The sequence below is a fragment of the Panulirus ornatus genome, chromosome 17 (assembly GCF_036320965.1).
Source record: "Panulirus ornatus isolate Po-2019 chromosome 17, ASM3632096v1, whole genome shotgun sequence".
NCBI lineage: Eukaryota > Metazoa > Arthropoda > Malacostraca > Decapoda > Palinuridae > Panulirus > Panulirus ornatus.
Genome location: NC_092240.1, coordinates 38,118,803 through 38,145,132, shown reverse-complemented (window position 1 = coordinate 38,145,132; position 26,330 = coordinate 38,118,803). Strand labels below are relative to the sequence as shown.

Below are 26,330 nucleotides of genomic sequence, written 5' to 3'. Positions count from 1 at the left end.
TCACATGAATCAGCCACCAGCGCTGTATCATCAGCGAACAACAACTGACTCACTTCCCAAGCTCTCTCATCCCCAACAGACTTCATACTTGCCCCTCTGTCCAAAACTCTTGCATTCACCTCCCTAACAACCCCATCCATAAACAAATTAAACAACCATGGAGACATCACACACCCCTGCCGCAAACCTACGTTCACTGAGAACCAATCACTTTCCTCTCTTCCTACACGTACACATGCCTTACATCCTCGATAAAAACTTTTCACTGCTTCTAACAACTTGCCTCCCACACCATATATTCTTAATACCTTCCACAGAGCATCTCTATCAACTCTATTATATGCCTTCTCCAGATCCATAAATGCTACATACAAATCCATTTGCTTTTCTAAGTATTTCTCACATACATTCTTCAAAGCAAACACCTGATCCACACATCCTCTACCACTTCTGAAACCACACACCTGTTCTTCCCCAATCTGATGCTCTGTACATGCCTTCACCCTCTCAATCAATACCCTCCCATATAATTTGCCAGGAATACTCAACAAACTTATACCTCTGTAATTTGAGCACTCACTCTTATCCCCTTTGCCTTTGTACAATGGCACTATGCACGCATTCCGCCAATCCTCAGGCACCTCACCATGAGTCATACATACATTAAATAACCTTACCAACAAGTCAACAATACAGTCACCCCCTTTTTTAATAAATTCCACTGCAATGCCATCCAAACCTGCTGCCTTGCCGGCTTTCATCTTCCTCAAAGCTTTTACTACCTCTTCTCTGTTTACCAACTCATTTTCCCTAACCCTCGCACTTTGCACACCACCTCGACCAAAACACCCTATATCTGCCACTCTATCATCAAACACATTCAACAAACCTTCAAAATACTCACTCCATCTCCTTCTCACATCACCACTACTTGTTATCACCTCCCCATTTGCGCCCTTCACTGAAGTTCCCATTTGCTCCCTTGTCTTACGCACTTTATTTTCCTCCTTCCAGAACATCTTTTAAATCTCCCTAAAATTTAATGATACTCTCTCACCCCAACTCTCATTTGCCCTTTTTTTCACCTCTTGCACCTTTCTCTTGCCCTCCTGTCTCTTTCTTTTATACGTCTCCCACTCAATTTCATTTTTTCCCTGCAAAAATCGTCCAAATGCCTCTTTCTTCTCTTTCACTAATACTCTTACTTCTTCATCCCACCACTCACTACCCTTTCTAATCAACCCACCTCCCACTCTTCTCATGCCACAAGCATCTTTTGCGCAATCCATCACTGATTCCCTAAATACATCCCATTCCTCCCCAACTCCCCTTACTTCCATTGTTCTCACCTTTTTCCATTCTGTACTCAGTCTCTCCTGGTACTTCCTCACACAAGTCTCCTTCCCAAGCTCACTTATTCTCACCACCCTCTTCACCCCAACATTCACTCTTCTTTTCTGAAAACCCATACAAATCTTCACCTTAGCCTCCATAAGATAATGATCAGACATCCCTCCAGTTGCACCTCTCAGCACATTAACATCCAAAAGTCTCTCTTTCGCGCGCCTGTCAATTAACACGTAATCCAATAACGCTCTCTGGCCATCTCTCCTACTTACATAAGTATACTTATGTATATCTCGCTTTTTAAACCAGGTATTCCCAATCATCAGTCCTTTTTCAGCACATAAATCTACAAGCTCTTCACCATTTCCATTTACAACACTGAACACCCCATGTATACCAATTATTCCCTCAACTGCCACATTACTCACCTTTGCATTCAAATCACCCAACACTATAACCCGGTCTCGTGCATCAAAACCACTAACACACTCATTCAGCTGCTCCCAAAACACTTGCCTCTCATGATCTTTCTTCTCATGCCCAGGTGCATATGCACCAATAATCACCCATCTCTCTCCATCAACTTTCAGTTTTACCCATATTAATCGAGAATTTACTTTCTTACATTCTATCACATACTTCCACAACTGTTTCAGGAGTACTGCTACTCCTTCCCTTGCTCTTGTCCTCTCACTAACCCCTGACTTTACTCCCAAGACATTCCCAAACCACTCTTCCCCTTTACCCTTGAGCTTCGTTTCACTCAGAGCCAAAACATCCAGGTTCCTTTCCTCAAACATACTACCTATCTCTCCTTTTTTCACATCTTGGTTACATCCACACACATTTAGGCACCCCAATCTGAGCCTTCGAGGAGGATGAGCACTCCCCGCGTGACTCGTTCTTCTGTTTCCCATTTTAGAAAGTTAAAAAAAATACAAGGAGGGGAGGATTTCTGGCCCCCCCGCTCCCGTTACCTCTAGTCGCTTTCTACAACACGCGAGGAATGCGTGGGAAGTATTCTTTCACCCCAATCCCCAGGGATAATATACATATATATATACACATACACACACATACACACACACACGCACATATACACACACACACACATACATATATATACATGTGAAAAATGTAAGAAACAATTTAGAAAACTGAAACTTCTAGCTTGAAATGAAATGAAAAAATGAATGTCACATAATGGTTCAACCTCTGGCTATGGAAAGGAAATGTTTAATTTATTTACACAAACGTCAATAGCAGTTCTCATCAATTTAACCACTGTATCAATAATCTTCAATGTCTAAGCTACATTTTTTCCAATTTCACTATTTTCTTGTCAAAGCACCATGTATGAAAACTATCACTCCAGTAACACAACTATAAACATTTACTTCCCCTTTAAAAAAGTTCTGGGGAAGTCTGTCTCGATACACTGCGGGACACTCTACCACCTGGCGAGGTTTGTGTTGCAATGGTTCTTGATTCACAAACGTAGTAGCATCACTGGTGGGCCAAGGTAGTTCCGTTGGCGAAGAGGAGCTCATATATATATATATATATATATATATATATATATATATATATATATATATATATATATATATATATATATATATATATATATATATATATATATATATATATGTATTACAGCTTCAGGTACCGTTTCACAGGGCTGCCGCAGCTTAATTGCCGTACTGCAATCAGCAGCAGGGAAGTGTCGGTCTTCCTTAGAGCGAGAAGGTTTTTGATGCTTGATGAGAGAAGCCCTCCTTCTCACAGTCTAACTTGATAGAGGCAAGGTCCCCCCCCCTTCTCTCTCTCTCTCTCTCTCTCTCTCTCTCTCTCTCTCTCTCTCTCTCTCTCTCTCTCTCTCTCTCTCTCTCTCTCTCTCTCTCTCTCTCTCTCTCTCTCTCTCTCATATCATACAAGCGCAAACTTCGAGAAAACAAGTTAAACTAAAATATTACTAAGAACTCTACATTACTCCTCAATGTTGATGCAGCTTAAGAGAAGTAAATTATTTTGATTACCAGTTAGTTCTGTGTGGAGGTTGAAGCTTCGAGAGAAACGGTGATACATGCCAATGTAAACTGTAAACCAACTGGATGACTAGGAACACAGAAGAACTAATCTGCCACAATGTGAACTTCAAGTCAATAGTAAACAATGAAAATCAAGAACCAATGAGATTACAGAGTGTGTGTAAGATGGTCATACGACAACGTAAACGTGAGTGTAATACAAGAATATCCATGAATGTTAGACATAAGCCCAAGGAATTCTACAAATTTGTAAGATAGACGAAGAAGGGAAAAGTTACAATACTACAGCTATTACCTGAGCATGGTAAACTAAAGTGGTGACGACAACGAAGTGATCTTCATACTAAATAGATCCCTCAGTTCTGTACATACAGTCGAAGGAGAATCACACATTCATCAACTACCACAGGAAAGGAAATATTTCGAGGGTTTGATGACGGAAAGGTAAAAGTAACTGAAATTTAGAATTATGAAAGACTGGAATGTATTGACCATATGACCACAAACATATCTATCATTCCTGATGCCGTAACACAAAGATTCTTGAAGGAGGTCAGTCGGCAACTGATATCACATAAATCAAATGGTTAACAAGTTGACAGAATTCAAAGCTCGTAATGACCCGCAGAAACTGAGATATTTCAATCTTAGACAAAACGATGGAAGAAAAGATCACAAAACCATAAGATTTTCAGATTATGAAACGATGGTGGACGACCAGTATGGCTTTCAAAAAAAAAAAGAAAATAAAAGTTCAGTAGCCAGGAGCCAGGATTTGTGATGAAAGGTTTTACTGAAGATTGCAACGAAGGAGTACCTCTTGCCTCACAGAGAGAAGATTCTGGAAGAGGGAAGGAACGCTTCCATAATACATGTCATAAAGCAAAGGAGCTTCGAGGTACAGAGTGGTGACGATATAGACAACACTCCAGCCAGCCAGTATGTGCAAGGTATGAGAGAGCAAGGAATGGGTGTAGCAGGGTAAGGAGGAACAAAGAAACTTCGTAAAGCACATTGTGGAAAAGGAAGGAGAAAATCCAAAACTTTTCCATAAGTTCATCCGGAGTCAATTCCTAGTTAAAAAGCTACTAATCAGACTAAGGGATTCAGTTTGAAGAATTATAGAGGATGATATAAAGATATGTAAGGAACTGAACAACTAGTTTAAAAGTGTTTTCACAGTGGAAGACACTTTAGATCCTACTTAAGTTGGGATAGAATGAGGAGGAGCTTTTAGGAAAGGATTTCGATACCTATAAACGACATTAACAGAGTACCAAAAAGTCTTGAACATACAAGCTTGATGTTCCTGATGAAATCTCATCATATGTGTCGAGAATGTGTGCAGATACAGTAGACGAACCTCTTGATGTATTGCTTAAGATGTTGTTGGAGAAAGACAGAGCAAGAGAGTGGAATCTTAATATCTTTCTATAAGAAAGGAGATCGAGAGGAGGCGCTGAAATATAGACCAGTCTCCCGTAGGAGTACGGTCTATAGGGTTATGGAGAAGATAAACAGAGGCGGTATGACGTAAGAGAGAAACAGCACGGTTTTAGGGGATGGAGGTGATGTGTAATGAACCTCCTAGATTTCTACGAGAACCTGCGAAACTATAACCGTATGGAAGGGTGATTAAGAAACTGGATCATCAAGCAGAATTCAGTTGAAGGCTCTTTTGACTGATGGAAGATTATTCTAGCGGAAGGGAACAAAGGCCACATTTCAAAGGAGCCTTCTCGAAATAAGAATAGATCACCAACAGAATACCGTAGGTTTCTTTTCTGAAACCCTCACTCTTTTTGCTGTATGTGGATGATTACTGGACTCTTACCTGAATATGTTTCCAGATGGTGCAAAGATCATAAGAGAAGTGATAGGCGTGGAGGACTGCATCAGCTTACAAAGGAACCTTAACAGACCCCAAAGTTGGTCTGATACCTTATTGACAAAGTTCAAGCCCAGCAAATGTAGGTCACGTAATAAGGATGGGTTATAGCAAAAGAATCCTGGATTCAAGTATCATTTAGTGAGGAAAGAGCTACAAGAAGATGGAAGTCGACATTGTCCCTAAACCCTTCGCCAGAGTCCAATATTCCAACAATAGAGACCAACTGTTTGTTGGTAAATATTAGAACTTCATTCAATTTCATGGATCTGGAAATATTTAGGAATCTGTTAATATCCTACATGAGGCCAAAACAGATGTGAAAGAAATACATATATAATAGACTAGTGGATGAATGGAATAAGGCGAATCAATTCAAGACAATGTAGATAGCATACATGAATCTAGAAAAGCTATACGATGTTATAGAATGTTCAAGAGATGGAACTCCTCGAGTGTAAAACTTCCTCCCAGTACAGTACAAATACGTAACTGCAAATACGTAATTACAAAATTTCTTTTCTAACAAATGTACTAAAAATTTCCAGATGTTATGTGTGACAACTTAGAAGTACCACAGAAGATTTTACTTTGGGTCTCCAAATTTGCTGGCGATACAGAATTGGTGGGTAGAGCTATAAATGGCCAAGACTGAAATAATTCAAAGGTACATCAAATTGTCAAGAATGATCAAACAAGTGGCAGAGTAATTTCAATGTAGGCAATGGTAAAGTAAAACGCGTTGGAAACAGAAATACCAAACAAATGTTTTTCAAATATTCGAAAATCCGGAAACCGAAATGAACAGCGACAAGACCTTGGCGTTGTTATCAGTAACTAAACAATATGTGGCAGACAGATGAAAAAGTAAATAGATGCCATTTGACACAACAAAATACAAGAAATATTACCGACTCTTTTATATTCTTGATATTCTAATGTGACCCTATCTTGAAAATGTAGTTTAGTACTGGTTCCCTTATTGCAGAGAAAAGGGATGAGGAAAATCTAGAAAAAGTACACAGATGGATGACAAAACTCATTCCAGCACAGAATGTGCCATATGATGCGAGGCTACGAAATCAATATTTCATTTTTATTCAAAATGGGTAGACTTCTCGGTGATCTAACACAAGTCTAAAAGTTTTGAATGAATTCGACAACATAAATCACCAGGATCTTATGAAAATACATGAGATTATAGTCACTTGGACTAATAGAATTTATCTGATGTAGACTGATATGTTTAACAGCGGAACAAGTTTCAATCAGACTTTACCGTTGCAATAGCTGTATATGCTTTCAAAAACTACTGAAACTTTTCTTCAATTTACGTACTAAAAACGTATAGATTATTTCCTTTTTGTCATATCAGACCATAAGCATGTAATGTAGGGCAACAGAGGATGCGATATTGGGATTAGATTATATAGTAGGATTTCTTCTTTCAATCTATCTTGTCAAATTCCATACAGGCTTACTTCAGAAAATGCACTGTTGCTGCCAGAAGAAGTGATTTAGAAGTGACAATAGGGAGAAGTAAGTTACATCATAAACAGATAATGAAAATGTCTTTCCAATGTACTCTTCTCTCTCTCTCTCTCTCTCTCTCTCTCTCTCTCTCTCTCTCTCTCTCTCTCTCTCTCTCTCTCTCTCTCTCTCTCTCTCTCTCTCTCTCTCTCCCCCCCTGTCTTTGTATATCTGTCCATCCACTTATATACGTTTCCTTTTGTATATTTTGTAATGTGTATGCAACATTTTCACTACGTATACGAACTGTATTAAAAGTATTTTGTGTTCCTTTCGAAGAAAACGGGAAATTATTTTAAAGTCGACAACAAAGCCCTTCTCTTCATACTCCGAAAATGAGAATAGCTCGGGTTATTCCACGACGTAGTTTAGCCTCTCTCTCTCTCTCTCTCTCTCTCTCTCTCTCTCTCTCTCTCTCTCTCTCTCTCTCTCTCTCTCTCTCTCTCTCTCTCTCTCTCTCTCTCTCTCTCTCTCTCTCTCTCTCTCTCTCTCTCCTCCAAATCCCGAGGACTGGCTGCTTGCCAGGTCTCTAGTGTCTCCAGTAGGTGTGTGGCCAGACACCCTTGGACTGGCTGCCTGCCAGACCTCTGGTGTCTCTACGGTTGTAGCCAGACCTCAGTCAGGGACTGGTTGAGGCCTGCCAGACAGACCTCTGGCGCCTCCAGGAGGTGCGTGGCCAGTCCTCAGGGATGTCTGCCTGCCAGGTCACCAGTGTCCCCGGGAGGTGTGTGGTTAATGTATTCGCCTTTGTACTGCGAGAGAGAGAGAGAGAGAGAGAGAGAGAGAGAGAGAGAGAGAGAGAGAGAGAGAGAGAGAGAGAGAGAGAGAGAGAGAGAGAGAGAGAGAGAGAGAGAGAGGATCAGAGTTCTCATTAGGGTAAGGCTGCAAGAGAGGGAAAGGAGGAGAGAGAATGACAGACACGCAAAGATGGATGGAAAAGATAGGCTGAGCAAAAGGAAAACTATATTCGTATCATTTATTCAGTCAACCATGGGATTATAATCGCAATACCTGGATAGAATATATTAACTCCCACCTCTGTTACCTCGACTGTCGACATCAAGGCTATACGGAGCACGCGAACGTATTTCTCGTAGTATTTCAAGGTTGTTGAACTTACAGCAAGTCACAGTAAATACTTCAGGCAGCATGAAGACTGGGAGACTGGCCACTCTTGATTATACTCTCATGTCTTTACTTATCCAGCTTTTTTGTTTTAATAATTCTGAGAACTTAACACTCTTAGGTCTCGCAGATTCTAATTAACAAATTATATCAAAATCTTGTATTGCAACGAATGATTCCTAACCAATAACTTGGTTTGAAAAGGTACTGACTACCCATACGAAATTAGATTTGACGGTCAGAGGAGAAACGTTATGATAAAACGTTTTCTTCTTCCCACAAGAAGCACTCTAGCACACCGCTGATGACCCAACTTCCACTGACGGAAACTCGAACTCAATTTCCTATAAGAGGACAAAGTCATATTGTGGCTCATCTGGAACCTGCCAGATAACAGGAACCTGAAGACCTCAGCCTGATGAGGTGCTCAACCTGCTGACTCTGGTCTTGCCGACCTTTACCAGAAGGTCTTACTCTGAGGAACCTTAGTCTTAACAGTCTTCTGCTTGTGGACCTTTACCCTAAGGTCCTTGTCCCAGAGGGCTTTGACCTGATGAAGACTTTGACCTTCGAAGCTTTGGCCATGAGAGCTTTGGTTTTGAGAATCTTGGCTTAAAGGTCCTCAACCGTGAAGAATTTTCGTCTTACGGACGCTTGTCTTCAGGACTAAGGTGCTTAGAACCTTGACTTTTAAAAAAACCTTAACCTTCAGAACTTTGGCCCTGAGGACACTGGCCTTATGTGTCTTTTCGTCCATGAGAGGCTGATAATTGTATCAGCCATGAGTAGTTTCATTCAAAGGACAACAATTGAACCAGAGATTCTTCTTTTTTCCTCTCTCTTTCTCTTAGGAAGGGAGCGGTATGTGAGTGTAGGACACCAGTAAACCCTCATATGTTGATGATAATGCCATGTCATTTGTTTAATAGTATGCCAAAGATGTACCGCACGCTCGTCATGGACTGCCATCGCTTAAAATCATGCATACAATCAGCATTCACGGTCTCATACATGTCACCCCACTCATCCGCTCCTCTTATACTATAGAACTATTTCTTCACATCTTACATGACACTTTTTTCGCTTAATCTCACGTTGTGGCCTCTGTTTGATCTATCCCCCCATCTTCCAAATAAGCGTTCACCGTCTACGTCATTAAGCTAATTCTAGAGCTTAGTCTTGTCGTCAGGTCACACCTCACTCCAGCGGTGGGAAATTTAAGGTCTCTAGCCTTTCCCTGTATCTCATCTCTCTCAGTTCTGGTACTATCTTTGTTGCCTTCCTGTGGATCTTCTCTATTAGATCTTTGTACTTCATAAATGAAGTGGCCAAGTTGATGAGGTATATTCTAGCTTTGGCCTTATGCAGGATGCAAAGAGCTAGCTGAATATTTTCTTATTCATGAATTTTTGATGCATTACTGATATTTGCTGGCAGACAGATTGTTTCTTAAAAAAAAAAAAAAATCCTACTATTGAGTTCTGGTAACAAGTTAGGAACAGTTTTTCCTCCCAAGTCTCTCTCTCTCTCTCTCTCTCTCTCTCTCTCACATACAGATTCCTGCAGGTTATATCCTGCTAGATGATAATCTAACCGAGGTCCTGTTTCACTGTGTCTCATCCTCATGACTGACAATATCTGCGACTGAATGTCAGCAACTAGGACGCAGACCCACAGAGGAATCTGTCTTAGTCCTCTTGTGGACTGATGCAATCCTTATCCTCATCTATTCCCTCGTGACCTTGGTATCATCCGTAAACACATTCATGTAAGAGTTCAACCCATCAGGAAAGTCATTTACATACGTTATTACTCAGACGATTATTGGTCTCAACACCGAGCCTTACCATATACCACTGGTGACCCTGACCCACGTAAACATCATTTGCTCCCTTCCACTCTGGTGATCTCCTATCTGATGTAGTAATAGTTCCCTCATTCCTGCCTGAAGATCCACCTTCTCAATCACCCCATTTCTATGTGTTTGTGTGTGTCTGTGTGTGTCTGTGTGTGTCTGTGTGTGTGTGTGTGTGTGTGTGTGTGTGTGTGTGTGTGTGTGTGTGTGTGTGAGTCAGGGCACTGCACGTGCGTGCGAAGCTAATATTCACGTGGTATCATTCCCGATTAAAGATTTATTTTTACGTGGGGAGAAAATTGCATACAAGTTGTGCCGGCACAGCAACCTCTTCACCTGCACTGCCGGACGTAGGTTGCATGCATCCCCCCCCCCCCACACACACACATATACTGCACGTATCAACAAGTTGGTGCACGGGTGTGATGAGCCCACACACGTGCGTGCAGTTCAAGGTCAGGGTGTGGTACTATAGCAACGCACATAAGTGCAGGTCAATAGTATGGGTATGAGGTCCCCACGAACACACTCATGCGTGCAGATGATATGTCGAGGTAAGACATCCCCCCACGTCCCAACACACACACACACACACACACACACACACACACGCGTGCGCGCGCGCGCTTGCAGCTTAGGCAAGAACATTATATCAATTCTGCATCACACTCAAAATTTGATATATATATATATATATATATATATATATATATATATATATATATATATATATATATATATATATATATATATATATATATATATATATATATATATATATATATATATATATATATATGAGAGAGATGGGGCTGGAGGATCACTGCTGAGCGCAGTCCTTTGGTAGTTGAAAGGAGTCCACATACGCTGATTGCAGACAATCCTCGGTCCACTGCAGCTGGGCCCAGACAGTGGCAGATCATCCTCCCGTGTGCTGTAACCACGGCCAGGAGGAAACCGTATATATATATATATGTATATATATATATATATATATATATATATATATATATATATATATATATATATATATATATATATATATATATATATATATATATATATATATTTATTTATTTATATTCTATTTATTTTGCTTCGTCGCTGTCTCCCGCGTTAGCGAGGTAGCGCAAGGAAACAGACAAAAGAATGGCCCAACCCACCCACATACACATGTATATACATACACGTCCACACACGCAAAAATACATACCTATACATCTCAATGTACACATATATATACACACACAGACATATACATATGTACACATGTACATAATTCATACTGTCTGCCTTTATTTATTCCAATCGCCACCCCGCCACACATGGAATAACAACCCCCTCCCCCCTCATGTGTGCGAGGCAGCGCTAGGAAAAGACAACAAAGGCCACGCTCGTTCACACTCAGTCTCTAGCTGTCATGTAATAATGCACCGAAACCACTGCTCCCTTTCCACATCCAGGCCCCACAGAACTTTCCATGGTTTACCCCAGACGCTTCACATGCCCTGGTTCAATCCATTGACAGCACGTCGACCACGGTATACCACATCGTTCCAATATTATCGTTCTAATTCACTCTATTCCTTGCACGCTTTTCACCTTCGTGCATGTTCAGGCCCCGATCGCTCAAAATCTTTTTCACTCCATCCTTCCACCTCCAGTTTGGTCTCCCACTTCTCCTCTTGGTCAATCTTTCCTCACTCATTCTCTCCATGTGACCAAACCATTTCAATACACCCTTTTTTGCTCCCTCACCCACACTATTTCTATTACCACACATCTCTCTTACCCTTGCATTACTTACTCGAGCAAACCACCCCACACCACATATTGTCCTCAGACATCTCATTTCCAACACATCCACCCTCCTCCGCACAACCCTATCTATAGCCCACGCCTCGCAACCATATAACATTGTTGGAACCACTATTCCTTCAAACATACCCATTTTTGCTTTCCGAGAAAATGTTCTCGCCTTATATACATTCTTCGACGCCTGCAGAACTTTCGCCCCCTCCCCCACCCTGTCACTCAATTCCGCTTCCATGGTTCCATCCGCTGTTAAATCCACTCCCAGATATCTAAAACATTTCACTTCCAGGTTTTCTCCAATCAAACTTACGTCCCATTTGACTGGTCCCTCAACCTTACTGTACCTAATAACCTTGCTCTTATTCACATTCACTCTCAGCTTTCTTCTTTCACACACTTTACCAAACTCAGTCACCAGCTTCTGCAGTTTCTCCTCCGAATCAGCCACCATCGCTGTATCATCAGCGAACAAAAACTGACTCACTTCCCAAGCCATCTCATCCACAACAGACTGCATACTTGCCCCTCTCTGCAACACTCTTGCATTCACCTCCCTAACCACCCCATCCATAAACAAATTAAACAACCATGGAGACATCCCGCAAACCCTGTCGGAAACCGACATTCACTGGGAACCGATCACTTTCTTCTCTTTCTATTCGTACACATGCCCTTACATCCCCGATGAAAACTTTTCACTGCTTCTAGCAACCTGCCTCCCACACCATATACTCTTAATACCTTCCACAGAGCATCTGTATCAGCTCTATCATATGCCTTCTCCAGATCCATAACTGCTACATACAAATGCATTTGCTTTTCTAAGTATTTCTCACATACATTCTTCAAAACATACACCTAATCCACACATCCTCTACCACTTCTGAAACTACACTGCTCTTCCCTAGTCTGATGCTGTGTACATACCTTCACCCTCTCAACCAATACCCTTCCATATGATTTTCCAGGAATTCTCAACAACTTATACCTCTGTGATTTGAACACTCTCCTTTATCTCCTTTGCCTTTGTACAATGGCACTATGCATGCATTCCGCTAATCCTCAGGTACTTCACCATGCGCCATACATACACTGAATATCTTCACCAACCAGTCAACAACACAGTCACCACCCTTTTTCAATAAATTTCACGGCAATGCCATCCAAACCCGCTGCCTTGCCGGCTTTCATCGTCAGCAAAGCTTTCACTACTTCTTCTCTGTTTGCCAAACCATTCTCCCTGACCCTCTCACCGCTCACCACCTCGACCAAAACACCATTTATCTGCCACTCTATCATCTAACACATTCAACAAACCTTCAAAATACTCTCTCCATCTCTTTTTCACATCATCACTACTTGTGATTACCTCCTCATTAGCCCCCTTCACCGATGTTCCCATTTGTTCTCTTGTCTTACGCACTTTGTTTACCTCCTTCCATAACATCTTTTTATTCTCCCAAAAATCTAATGATAAACTCGCACCCCATCTCTCATTTGCCCTCTTTTTCACCTCTTGCACTTTTCTCTTGACCTCCTGCCTCTTTCTTTTATACATCTCCCAGTCATTTCCATTATTTCCCTGCAAAAATCGTTCAAATGCCTCTCTCTTCTTTTTCACTGATAATGTCACTTCTTAATCGCACCACTCACTACCCTTCCTAATCTGCCCACCTTCCACGCTTCTCATGCCACAAGCATCTTTTGCGCAAGTCATCATTGCTTCCTTAAATACATCCCATTCCTCCCCCACTCCCCTTACGTCATTTGCTCTCACCTTTTTCCATTCTGCACTCAGTCTCTCCTGGTACTTCCTCACATACGTCTCCTTCCCAAGCTAACTTACTTTCACCATTCTCTTCACCTCAATATATATATATATATATATATATATATATATATATATATATATATATATATATATATATATTCTTTTTCTTTCATTTAAACTATTCGCCATTTCCCGCGTTAACGAGGTAGCGTTAGGAACAGAGGACTGGGCCTTTTTTGGAATATCCTCACCTGGCCCCCTCTGTTCCTTCTTTTGAAAAAAAAAAAAAAAGAGAGGGGAGGATTTCCAGCCCCCCGCTCCCTCCCCTTTTAGTCGCCTTCTACGACACGCAGGGAATACGTGGGAAGTATTCTTAATCCCCTATCCCCAGGGATAATATATATATATATGTATGTATATATATATATATATATATATATATATATATATATATATATATATATATATATATATATATATATATATATATATATATATATATATATATATATATATGAGAGAGATGGGGCTGGAGGATCACTGCTGAGCGCAGTCCTTTGGTAGTTGAAAGGAGTCCACATACGCTGATTGCAGACAATCCTCGGTCCACTGCAGCTGGGCCCAGACAGTGGCAGATCATCCTCCCGTGTGCTGTAACCACGGCCAGGAGGAAACCGTATATATATATATATGTATATATATATATATATATATATATATATATATATATATATATATATTTATATATATATATATATATATATATATATATATATATATATATATATATATATTTATTTATTTATATTCTATTTATTTTGCTTCGTCGCTGTCTCCCGCGTTAGCGAGGTAGCGCAAGGAAACAGACAAAAGAATGGCCCAACCCACCCACATACACATGTATATACATACACGTCCACACACGCAAAAATACATACCTATACATCTCAATGTACACATATATATACACACACAGACATATACATATGTACACATGTACATAATTCATACTGTCTGCCTTTATTTATTCCAATCGCCACCCCGCCACACATGGAATAACAACCCCCTCCCCCCTCATGTGTGCGAGGCAGCGCTAGGAAAAGACAACAAAGGCCACGCTCGTTCACACTCAGTCTCTAGCTGTCATGTAATAATGCACCGAAACCACTGCTCCCTTTCCACATCCAGGCCCCACAGAACTTTCCATGGTTTACCCCAGACGCTTCACATGCCCTGGTTCAATCCATTGACAGCACGTCGACCACGGTATACCACATCGTTCCAATATTATCGTTCTAATTCACTCTATTCCTTGCACGCTTTTCACCTTCGTGCATGTTCAGGCCCCGATCGCTCAAAATCTTTTTCACTCCATCCTTCCACCTCCAGTTTGGTCTCCCACTTCTCCTCTTGGTCAATCTTTCCTCACTCATTCTCTCCATGTGACCAAACCATTTCAATACACCCTTTTTTGCTCCCTCACCCACACTATTTCTATTACCACACATCTCTCTTACCCTTGCATTACTTACTCGAGCAAACCACCCCACACCACATATTGTCCTCAGACATCTCATTTCCAACACATCCACCCTCCTCCGCACAACCCTATCTATAGCCCACGCCTCGCAACCATATAACATTGTTGGAACCACTATTCCTTCAAACATACCCATTTTTGCTTTCCGAGAAAATGTTCTCGCCTTATATACATTCTTCGACGCCTGCAGAACTTTCGCCCCCTCCCCCACCCTGTCACTCAATTCCGCTTCCATGGTTCCATCCGCTGTTAAATCCACTCCCAGATATCTAAAACATTTCACTTCCAGGTTTTCTCCAATCAAACTTACGTCCCATTTGACTGGTCCCTCAACCTTACTGTACCTAATAACCTTGCTCTTATTCACATTCACTCTCAGCTTTCTTCTTTCACACACTTTACCAAACTCAGTCACCAGCTTCTGCAGTTTCTCCTCCGAATCAGCCACCATCGCTGTATCATCAGCGAACAAAAACTGACTCACTTCCCAAGCCATCTCATCCACAACAGACTGCATACTTGCCCCTCTCTGCAACACTCTTGCATTCACCTCCCTAACCACCCCATCCATAAACAAATTAAACAACCATGGAGACATCCCGCAAACCCTGTCGGAAACCGACATTCACTGGGAACCGATCACTTTCTTCTCTTTCTATTCGTACACATGCCCTTACATCCCCGATGAAAACTTTTCACTGCTTCTAGCAACCTGCCTCCCACACCATATACTCTTAATACCTTCCACAGAGCATCTGTATCAGCTCTATCATATGCCTTCTCCAGATCCATAACTGCTACATACAAATGCATTTGCTTTTCTAAGTATTTCTCACATACATTCTTCAAAACATACACCTAATCCACACATCCTCTACCACTTCTGAAACTACACTGCTCTTCCCTAGTCTGATGCTGTGTACATACCTTCACCCTCTCAACCAATACCCTTCCATATGATTTTCCAGGAATTCTCAACAACTTATACCTCTGTGATTTGAACACTCTCCTTTATCTCCTTTGCCTTTGTACAATGGCACTATGCATGCATTCCGCTAATCCTCAGGTACTTCACCATGCGCCATACATACACTGAATATCTTCACCAACCAGTCAACAACACAGTCACCACCCTTTTTCAATAAATTTCACGGCAATGCCATCCAAACCCGCTGCCTTGCCGGCTTTCATCGTCAGCAAAGCTTTCACTACTTCTTCTCTGTTTGCCAAACCATTCTCCCTGACCCTCTCACCGCTCACCACCTCGACCAAAACACCATTTATCTGCCACTCTATCATCTAACACATTCAACAAACCTTCAAAATACTCTCTCCATCTCTTTTTCACATCATCACTACTTGTGATTACCTCCTCATTAGCCCCCTTCACCGATGTTCCCATTTGTTCTCTTGTCTTACGCACTTTGTTTACCTCCTTCCATAACATCTTTTTATTCTCCCAAAAATCTAATGATAAACTCGCACCCCATCTCTCATTTGCCCTCTTTTTCACCTCTTGCACTTTTCTCTTGACCTCCTGCCTCTTTCTTTTATACATCTCCCAGTCATTTCCATTATTTCCCTGCAAAAATCGTTCAAATGCCTCTCTCTTCTTTTTCACTGATAATGTCACTTCTTAATCGCACCACTCACTACCCTTCCTAATCTGCCCACCTTCCACGCTTCTCATGCCACAAGCATCTTTTGCGCAAGTCATCATTGCTTCCTTAAATACATCCCATTCCTCCCCCACTCCCCTTACGTCATTTGCTCTCACCTTTTTCCATTCTGCACTCAGTCTCTCCTGGTACTTCCTCACATACGTCTCCTTCCCAAGCTAACTTACTTTCACCATTCTCTTCACCTCAATATATATATATATATATATATATATATATATATATATATATATATATATATATATATATATATATATTCTTTTTCTTTCATTTAAACTATTCGCCATTTCCCGCGTTAACGAGGTAGCGTTAGGAACAGAGGACTGGGCCTTTTTTGGAATATCCTCACCTGGCCCCCTCTGTTCCTTCTTTTGAAAAAAAAAAAAAAAGAGAGGGGAGGATTTCCAGCCCCCCGCTCCCTCCCCTTTTAGTCGCCTTCTACGACACGCAGGGAATACGTGGGAAGTATTCTTAATCCCCTATCCCCAGGGATAATATATATATATATGTATGTATATATATATATATATATATATATATATATATATATATATATATATATATATATATATATATATATATTTTTTTTTTTTTTTTCATACTATTCGCCATTTCCCGCGTCAGCGAGGTAGCGTTAAGAACAGAGGACTGAGCCTTTGAGGGAATATCCTCACCTGGCCCCCTTCTCTGTTCCTTCTTTTGGAAAATTAAAAAACGAGAGGGGAGGATTTCCAGCCCCCCGCTCCCTTCCCTTTTAGTCGCCTTCTACGACACGCAGGGATTACGTGAGAAGTATTCTTTCTCCCCTATCCCCAGGGATAATATATATATATATATATATATATATATATATATATATATATATATATATATATATATATATATATATATATATATATATATATATATTCGGCAAGGCAGCAGGTTTGGATGGTATTGCAGTGGAATTTATTAAAAAAGGGGGTGACTGTATTATTGACTGGTTGGTAAGGTTATTTAATGTAAGTATGACTCATGGTGAGGTGCCTGAGGATTGGCGGAATGCGTGCATAGTGCCATTGTACAAAGGCAAAGGGGATAAGAGTGAGTGCTCAAATTACAGAGGTATAAGTTTGTTGAGTATTCCTGGTAGATTATATGGGAGGGTATTGATTGAGAGGGTGAAGTCATGTACAGAGCATCAGATTGGGGAAGAGCAGTGTGGTTTCAGAAGTGGTAGAGGATGTGTGGATCAGGTGTTTGCTTTGAAGAATGTATGTGAGAAATACTTAGAAAAGCAAATGGATTTGTATGTAGCATTTATGGATATGGAGAAGGCATATGATAGAGTTGATAGAGATGCTCTGTGGAAGGTGTGGGAGGCAAGTTGTTAGAAGCAGTGAAAAGTTTTTATCGAGGATGTAAGGCATGTGTACGTGTAGAAAGAAAGGAAAGTGATTAATTTGTTTATGGATGGGGTTGTTAGGGAGGTGAATGCAAGAGTTTTGGAAAGAGGGGCAAGTATGAAGTCTGTTGGGGATGAGAGAGCTTGGGAAGTGAGTCAGTTGTTGTTCGCTGATGATACAGCGCTGGTGGCTGATTCATGTAAGAAACTGCAGAAGCTGGTGACTGAGTTTGGTAAAGTGTGTGAAAGAAGAAAGTTGAGAGTAAATGTGTATAAGAGCAATGTTATTAGGTACAGTAGGGTTGAGGGTCAAGTCAATTGGGAGGTAAGTTTGAATGGAGAAAAACTGGAGGAAGTGAAGTGTTTTAGATATCTGGGAGTGGATCTGGCAGCGGATGGAACCATGGAAGCGGAAGTGGATCATAGGGTGGGGGAGGGGGCGAATATCCTGGGAGCCTTGAAGAATGTGTGGAAGTCGAGAACATTATCTCGGAAAGCAAAAATGGGTATGTTTGAAGGAATAGTGGTTCCAACAATGTTGTATGGTTGCGAGGCGTGGGCTATGGATAGAGTTGTGCGCAGGAGGATGGATGTGCTGGAAATGAGATGTTTGAGGACAATGTGTGGTGTGAGGTGGTTTGATCGAGTAAGTAACGTAAGGGTAAGAGAGATGTGTGGAAATAAAAAGAGCGTGGTTGAGAGAGCAGAAGAGGGTGTTTTGAAATGGTTTGGGCACATGGAGAGAATGAGTGAGGAAAGATTGACCAAGAGGATATATGTGTCGGAGGTGGAGGGAACGAGGAGAAGTGGGAGACCACATTGGAGATGGAAAGATGGAGTGAAAAAGATTTTGTGTGATCGGGGCCTGAACATGCAGGAGGGTGAAAGGAGGGCAAGGAATAGAGTGAATTGGATCGATGTGGTATACCGGGGTTGACGTGCTGTCAGTGGATTGAATCAGGGCATGTGAAGCGTTTGGGGTAAACCATGGAAAGCTGTGTAGGTATGTATATTTGCGTGTGTGGACGTATGTATATACATGTGTATGTGTATGGGGGTGGGTTGGGCCATTTCTTTCGTCTGTTTCCTTGCGCTACCTCGCAAACGCGGGAGACAGCGACAAAGCAAAAGAAAAAGAAAAAAAAAGAAAAATATATATATATATATATTATCCCTGGGGATAGGGGAGAAAGAATACTTTCCACGTATTCCCTGCGTGTCGTAGAAGGCGACTAAAAGGGGAGGGAGCGAGGGGCTGGAAATCTTCCCCTCTCGTTTTTTTTTTTTATTTATTTTCCAAAAGAAGGAACAGAGAAGGGGGCCAGGTGAGGATATTCCCTCAACGGCCCAGTCCTCTGTTCCTAACGCTACCTTGCTAACGTGGGAAATGGCGAATAGTTTGAAAGAAAGAAAGATATATATATATATATATATATATATATATATATATATATATATATATATATATATATATATATATATATATATATATATATATATATATATATATATATATATATATATATATATATATATATATATATATATATATATATATATATATATCGGTACATGACAAGATTTTCCTCAACAAGAAATTGATATGTTAGAATTATTCATACATTATTCGTATGATTTTTATTATTTGCAGTAACTTCAACCTCTTGAACGTCTCGTGTGACGCTCATACAAATATGTGAATAATGTATTAACCAAGAGCTCCCGGGGGAGAGATTAATCTGAGTCTAGTAAAGAGATTGCTCTGTGTGTGACTGCAGTAAAACTATCTTCCTTTTGTAAAGTAAAGATATCTTCCTTTTGATGTGTCCATCCTCGTCTTGCTCCACGCATGACTGGCCAGAAATATCGCTCCGCTCTGGTCTGTACTTCATGATATAGAGTGTATCTTGGCTATGACATAACGGCATCCTCATTCACTGCCCAGGAACATATCCTGTGTTTGCAGCATAGCAACAGAGAGGACAATCACTCGTCACGAACTGTAACAGACGTGATCTGGTCGTCATGCTATTGTCATCTCTGGAGTGTTCTGTAAACTGTAAGTTTTCTACTAAGTCATCTGAGATTTTTAAGGAGGATACAAGCAAAGAAAATATTTATACACAGGCCTCTGTGAATCTCTTATTGAATATTCTCTAATAAAGTCGATTCGACATTATATATATATATATATGTATATATATATATATATATATATATATATATATATATATATATATATATATATATATATATATATATATATATGTGTGTGTGTGTGTGTGTGTGTGTGTGTGTGTGTGTGTGTGTGTGTGTGTGTGTGTGTGTGTATGTATGTATGTATGTATGTATATTATTACTGGACTAACTTTCTGTAGTTGCACCATGAGTGGAAAAAGTCACCCTTAACGTGTCTGTATCATCGTCATTTGGCAAGTCGGAGTGAGGCCTGGTTGGGGGAATTCTTTCCCCGGTGGAATCTATCATTTTTCTGCTTCTAATTTTAGAGCAACATCGTGGCTGCGGGAATGAGTGTGTGTATGTAGAGAGGAGAGTGTGTGCATCCACGTGAAGGTGGGTTTCCGGGATGGGGTGCGTGGTATCACCATGGCTGTATGATTTGTTTATGGATGTGGTGGTGAGGGGGGGCAGATGCATGGTTCTTTGAGAGAGGTGCAAGTTTGGGTAGGGAGTCAATTGCTGTTTGCTGATGACGCAGCACTGGTGGCAGATTCGACTGAAAAAACTGTAGAAGTAAGTGTCTCAATTTGAGAGAGTGTGTGAAAGGAAGAAGTTAAACGTAAATGTGATTAACAACAAAGTTATTTGATTTAGCTGTGTAGACAGACAGGTTAGTTGGAGGTGTGACTCTGAATGGAGAACATCTGGGGGAGGTGAATTCTTTTAGATGCCTGGGAGTGGACGTGGCAATGGAAATGAAAAAAAAAAAGCCAAGGAAGTGCCAAACAGTAGGGGAAAAAATGAAGTTGAATTTAGATTTCCACGAAGTTTAAACAAAGAACCGTAGGAAGGGACATGTAGAGAACCTTTTAGAATGTCACGTTTCCAGAAAGAGTAACGTGTGTGAACAGTTATGGAAGGATGTGAGAACACGTGAAGGTATATATATGTAGTATCAAGTGAAATGTGATTGGTACTAGTATAAACCAGTCACGAACCTAATTGTAAATAGCCAAGGATGCTTGCCTGTAGGACCTTCTGAATGAGACTAGAAACTGTGAAATGACATAAAAAAGACTCCAAATGATATTGATATTAGAAATTTATGGTAATGAGTAGTTAGGATGTTGTTGCGACAAGAGGGAACAACAATTTTATGTTATCCTACGTTTAGAAATTGCATAGAAGATTCATTTACATGTAACATGGGGCCCTCGTAGTGATGCATGCACATAACACGGGGCCCTCGTAGTGTTACATGCACGTAACACGGGGCCCTCGTAGTGTTACATGCACGTAACACGGGGCCCTCGTAGCGCTACATGCACGTAACACAATCCTCTGGTAATGTTATACAGGTTTCCTTTATGGACTTGGTACAAATAAGAAATCTTCATATTTGTGTAACATATCCTATGAAGGCACCATACATCATATTTAGCATGATAATTAAGATTTCACCTTATGTTTTCTCAGTGTCTTAATGTTTGTGGATGGTAATGTATCAATTTTTTCTCTCGTCTCCCCAGAAACTACCAGTATTGACCAACAAGAGCAACTCGTCGTCACGTGTCAATTTACCTCACGACAGTTCCTCCAGGACTGGCCATAACCACAGCGACGCTGACACAGGTGGAGGTGGAGGTGGAGGCAGGAACAGAGAAGGGAGTGGAGGCGCTGGAGGAGGGACAGGTGGAGGCCAGGGTGGGGCTGGTTCCCTCCCGGTGCTCAACAACAACAAGGGTGAAGTCAGCAGTGAGTCCCCAAGACAGACCCGCCTCAACTCCAGCAACAAGACCTCAGCCACAGCTCGCTCCTCCACCACCGACGCCAACGCGCACACGCTCCCCTTGTCCCCTCAAGGTGAGAGAGAACAGAGACAAGTAACCTATACATAGCATTTTAGAAAGTCCTGTACGTTGAATGTATGTTGATACGGGTATAGAGACAAACAGAGGGAATGTGTGGAAGGAATATATGACACAGAGAGGAACCGGTAAGTCCATAACGCTATTTAATGAAGCAAAGCAACAAGTGTACCATCTACTTAGAGTGACCCATGACTCAAATAAGTTGAATCAGAAACTTTCAGTATAGACAGCACTTAGGCACTGTGCTAAGTGGAGATATTTCAGGATGTTATCACCTTCCTCTTGCGGAGGGGAGGCTGATGGAGGCGCACGTAACAGGTGCGGAGGAAGAACGTGGTAGGAGCAATGTCAGGGGCGGTGAATGACTGAAGAGACATAAGCTGTAAATGAATGAGTATTGGAACACGGCGAGAGACCAGAAACACGGTAAGGGTTCAAGTCTTGTTGAGGAACGGTTGGATTTGCAAAGGTGGTCGAGAAAGAGTTACCTGGTGGGAGATAACAGGAATATAAGTCATGAGTGAAAAAAGAATGCATAGTTGATGGGTGAACTTCGACGAGTGAAAATACCAGCACTCCCGTGAGTTCCCTTGCTGTACCTAACGCTGCTGATGGTAATCTCTTCTGTTGTTGTATTCAATGAACGGAATAAAAAAAAACTGACCCTATTTTTCACCCGCTCAAAATCGTCGTACAGACACCACCATACATTCAAGAGCGACGAAGGCTTTGACATTTTTTCCTCCGTGTGTGTCAGTGGAGAGGCAGAATAAGTGGGCCACGTGATCAATACTGCCAGGGCTGGCCCGATCCCTCGGCCTGCTCACTAACCCACTTGTTCCTGGCCAGGCCCCATACACATACGTGATTTCTTTTCCTCACTTGTCTCGCAAACTTAGATATCTTTTCCCTTTTTCTCTTTTCAACGTTTCTTTCATGCAGAGTTATATATATATATATATATATATATATATATATATATATATATATATATATATATATATATATACATTTCTTTCTTTTTACACTCATACCTTTTGAGTGAGATGACAATAAAGCTCAGGATAGCTTTGTGAGAGAGAGAGAGAGAGAGAGAGAGAGAGAGAGAGAGAGAGAGAGAGAGAGAGAGAGAGAGAGAGAGAGAGAGAGAGAGAGACGCATCGATCGCTCACCTGGCTTGCTCGCTGACAACTGTTAGCGTTACTAATCTTAGGTCTCCTGCACGGTGATTATCCGGTCATCCACAACCGCAGGCGTTAACCTATAAAAGACATACATTGACCTGTTACAAGTATCTGGAGGTCATTGAGAATCTGCGTCAGGTTATCAGTCAGTCATAAATGCCTTTGTAAATACCACGTCTTGGTACAGAGGAACGAGAGGTTCTAGTTGTTAGTCCCACACCGTCTTTACTGCGTCTATAACATCAAACGTAGACGTCAAGTCCACATACCAGGTCTCCAGTGGCAATGGAGACGTCGGTAATAATGGTTACGTAGTACCTGAATCAGGCTCACCAGCCAGGAACATGTACGATATATATACTGGAGGAAAAAACCATGAAAGCTTACGGCAACGAGAAAGGAAATTTCTATACTTGGAGAAATAAGTCTCTATGGGTCCAACTGAAACATTCTGCAACTTCTATAAACATTAGAAAGAAAATATTTTGTAGTTTCAGAAGAACAACAGGTGTTATTGAACTCCGTCTGTTTGTGGTTACACCGCGAGTGAAAAGTTACCCATCACGAGGTGACGAAGCTGAATACGGTCTAAGCCATTCTCGCTCATCCTGTCTTAATGTTTAAACCATTTCAGCACACCCTCCTCACCTCTCTTACTACCATACCGCACAATAATATTCAATGACCATCTTCCTTACTGCACGTCCCTCTTTTCTTTTTTTTCAATCCAGATATTTCCAATCACTTGTCGTTTTTCAAGGTACAATTCCAAAAGTTGGTCACCTTACTGAATACCCCATGCCCTCCAAGTATAACCTCAACTGCTACATTACCTACATTCGCATTCAAATCACCCATCATTGATATCTGATCACTCGCATCAGAACTGCTGGCACATTCAACCAGCTCCTCCCACAGACACTCTCCACTCTTCACTATTCTTCTCGGGGAAAGTTTCATAAACTCTGCTGGACCTCACATCCTCACACTCTTTCACATTGTCCCACACTCTTCCTTCAGGAGAAATACTACCCGTTCGCTAGCACTTGCCTTCACATTAATCCCTAATTCTACCTCTAAGATGTGTCCAAACCATTCTACCCAATTACCCCTGAGCTCTGGGAGAGTAATGATTGAGAGGATGGAGGCATGTACAGGACATCATGCTGAGGAGGAGCGATATAGTTTCAGAAGTGAAATGATAGAGGATATGTATACAAGGTGTTAACTATAAAGAATGTGTGTGAAAAATGCTCAGAGAAACAGAAGGATTTGCATGTAGTATTAATGGATCTGGAAATGCATATGATAAGCTGGATAGGGACGCCTTGTGATATGTTTTACGATTATATGATGCGGAAGGTAAGATGATAGAAGAAGCGAGGTAGGGTCAGGAAACGGACGAAGAATGGCCCATCCACTCATATATGTACATAAACGTTCATACACGCCCATATGCATATATATATATATATATATATATATATATATATATATATATATATATATATATATATATATATATATATATATATGTGTGTGTGTGTGTGTGTGTGTGTGTGTGTGTGTGTGTGTGAGAGTGAGTGGATGGGTCTTTCTACTCGTGGGGCCTCATCTCACGAACATTCTCAATATATAACTCAGCAAATATGGTGAAATTTCTTCAGGACCATGAGCTTTATATGGGTCAAGACCTTTCATTACTGTGTGTGTGTGTATGTGTGTGTGTGTGTGTAATGTATTACGTAGATTATGCAAAATATCTGTTTATCGATCAACCACAAACAGGTGAGTAAACAAATGGTTCGGCTGTGAGCCGGCTGCTGCCTATATTCGCACTGGACTCCGATGTCGGACGAAAATATCTGACCTTCGAAATAAATTACTAAAGAGCAAGCGCGCATGCGCAGTGGCTGTGAATGCGTAGTTCCCACTAGATCATATTTCACCCAAGGTCAGTGGGGTTCTAGACCCTAGGATGATAATAGACCCCGAGTGGGTCAGCACTATATTGTCTGTGAGTCTGGGATCTGATTTGTCTGTTCATAACGTAGACACTTGCTGGCATCTGACCGACATTGTAACTAGAATGTTCGTGGGAGAAGATCTGTGGTCCCTGATGGTCCGACGATTGCAGTGACGTCATACATACCATAATTTGTCATATTTTTTCGTTATATGATCTCCACTCTCTCTTCTTTACTTCTATGTCGTCAGATCTTATGAATTTGATAAGAATATTGAGTATGAGTAGTACATATCATGCTGATATGATCGATTTGGAAAGTGTTTACAACTATAGTGAATGTGGCGGCGTCCTGCAACTATCCAGAAAATCGTAAACTGAATACGTAGAATTATGCAAATACTGACACACGCTGTAGCTGGTGTAGGTATACTTGTCATTTATAGTGACAGTGAATGTCATCACTAACTAATTATATTACAGTTGAATCCCTCATTAAATATGTAACGAGAATATGTTGGTTGTTATTCATCTGGCAGGTAATCACGTTAAACATCTGACGCGTGACGGAAGGTGACTTATTTTCCAGAACTCATATCTAGTTTGAGACCGGCTCGCTTGACCCGGTCACTACTCTGTTTTAAGTTATCTCGCCGCCACTGTTCCTTGCACAGGTCCGTGTGCTCGTAGTACCTCATCTTTACTCTCGTGCTAGCAGCCTACACACCGAATTTTCGCTTAAGTCGTAAGGGAAAAAAGTCAGTTTCAGTTGCGTACATCCTCTACGTCACTCGTCCATTAAACCCATGTTTTATTAAACTATATCACTTAGGCGTTGTCTCATCTGTCCATAGATCATTCTACCTCATGACCATGATATGGTAGATACCGTCTGACCTGAATGGACAACCCTAAATACCCAGTCATGTAACCTCCCTGCCTCCTGTACTCTCTCACCGACTCACTGCTGCAAACGCCTCTTTCTGAAACCCATCCACTATGATCCAGTCTGCATTCACGCCCCTCCAACAATGTTTCCCTCCTGCTATGCCACCTTTGTGACAGCTGCATCATCAGCATACATCACGTGTGTCTAGCCTCCATCATCCATCTATCATCCAAGGTCAGAGATTCTCTATCATC

At 41.2% G+C, this 26,330-nt stretch overlaps 1 protein-coding gene across 2 annotated transcripts in view; it reads left to right on the top strand.

Annotated features, from left to right (window-relative positions):
• LOC139754687 (uncharacterized) overlaps positions 1–26,330 on the top strand; it is a 622,261-nt gene that overhangs the window by 449,898 nt on the left and 146,033 nt on the right. For both annotated transcript variants that reach the window (XM_071672247.1, XM_071672246.1), the window contains one exon: positions 21,696–22,029. In XM_071672247.1, coding sequence (XP_071528348.1) covers positions 21,696–22,029 — 334 coding nt within the window. The remainder of the gene's footprint in view (positions 1–21,695; positions 22,030–26,330) is intronic.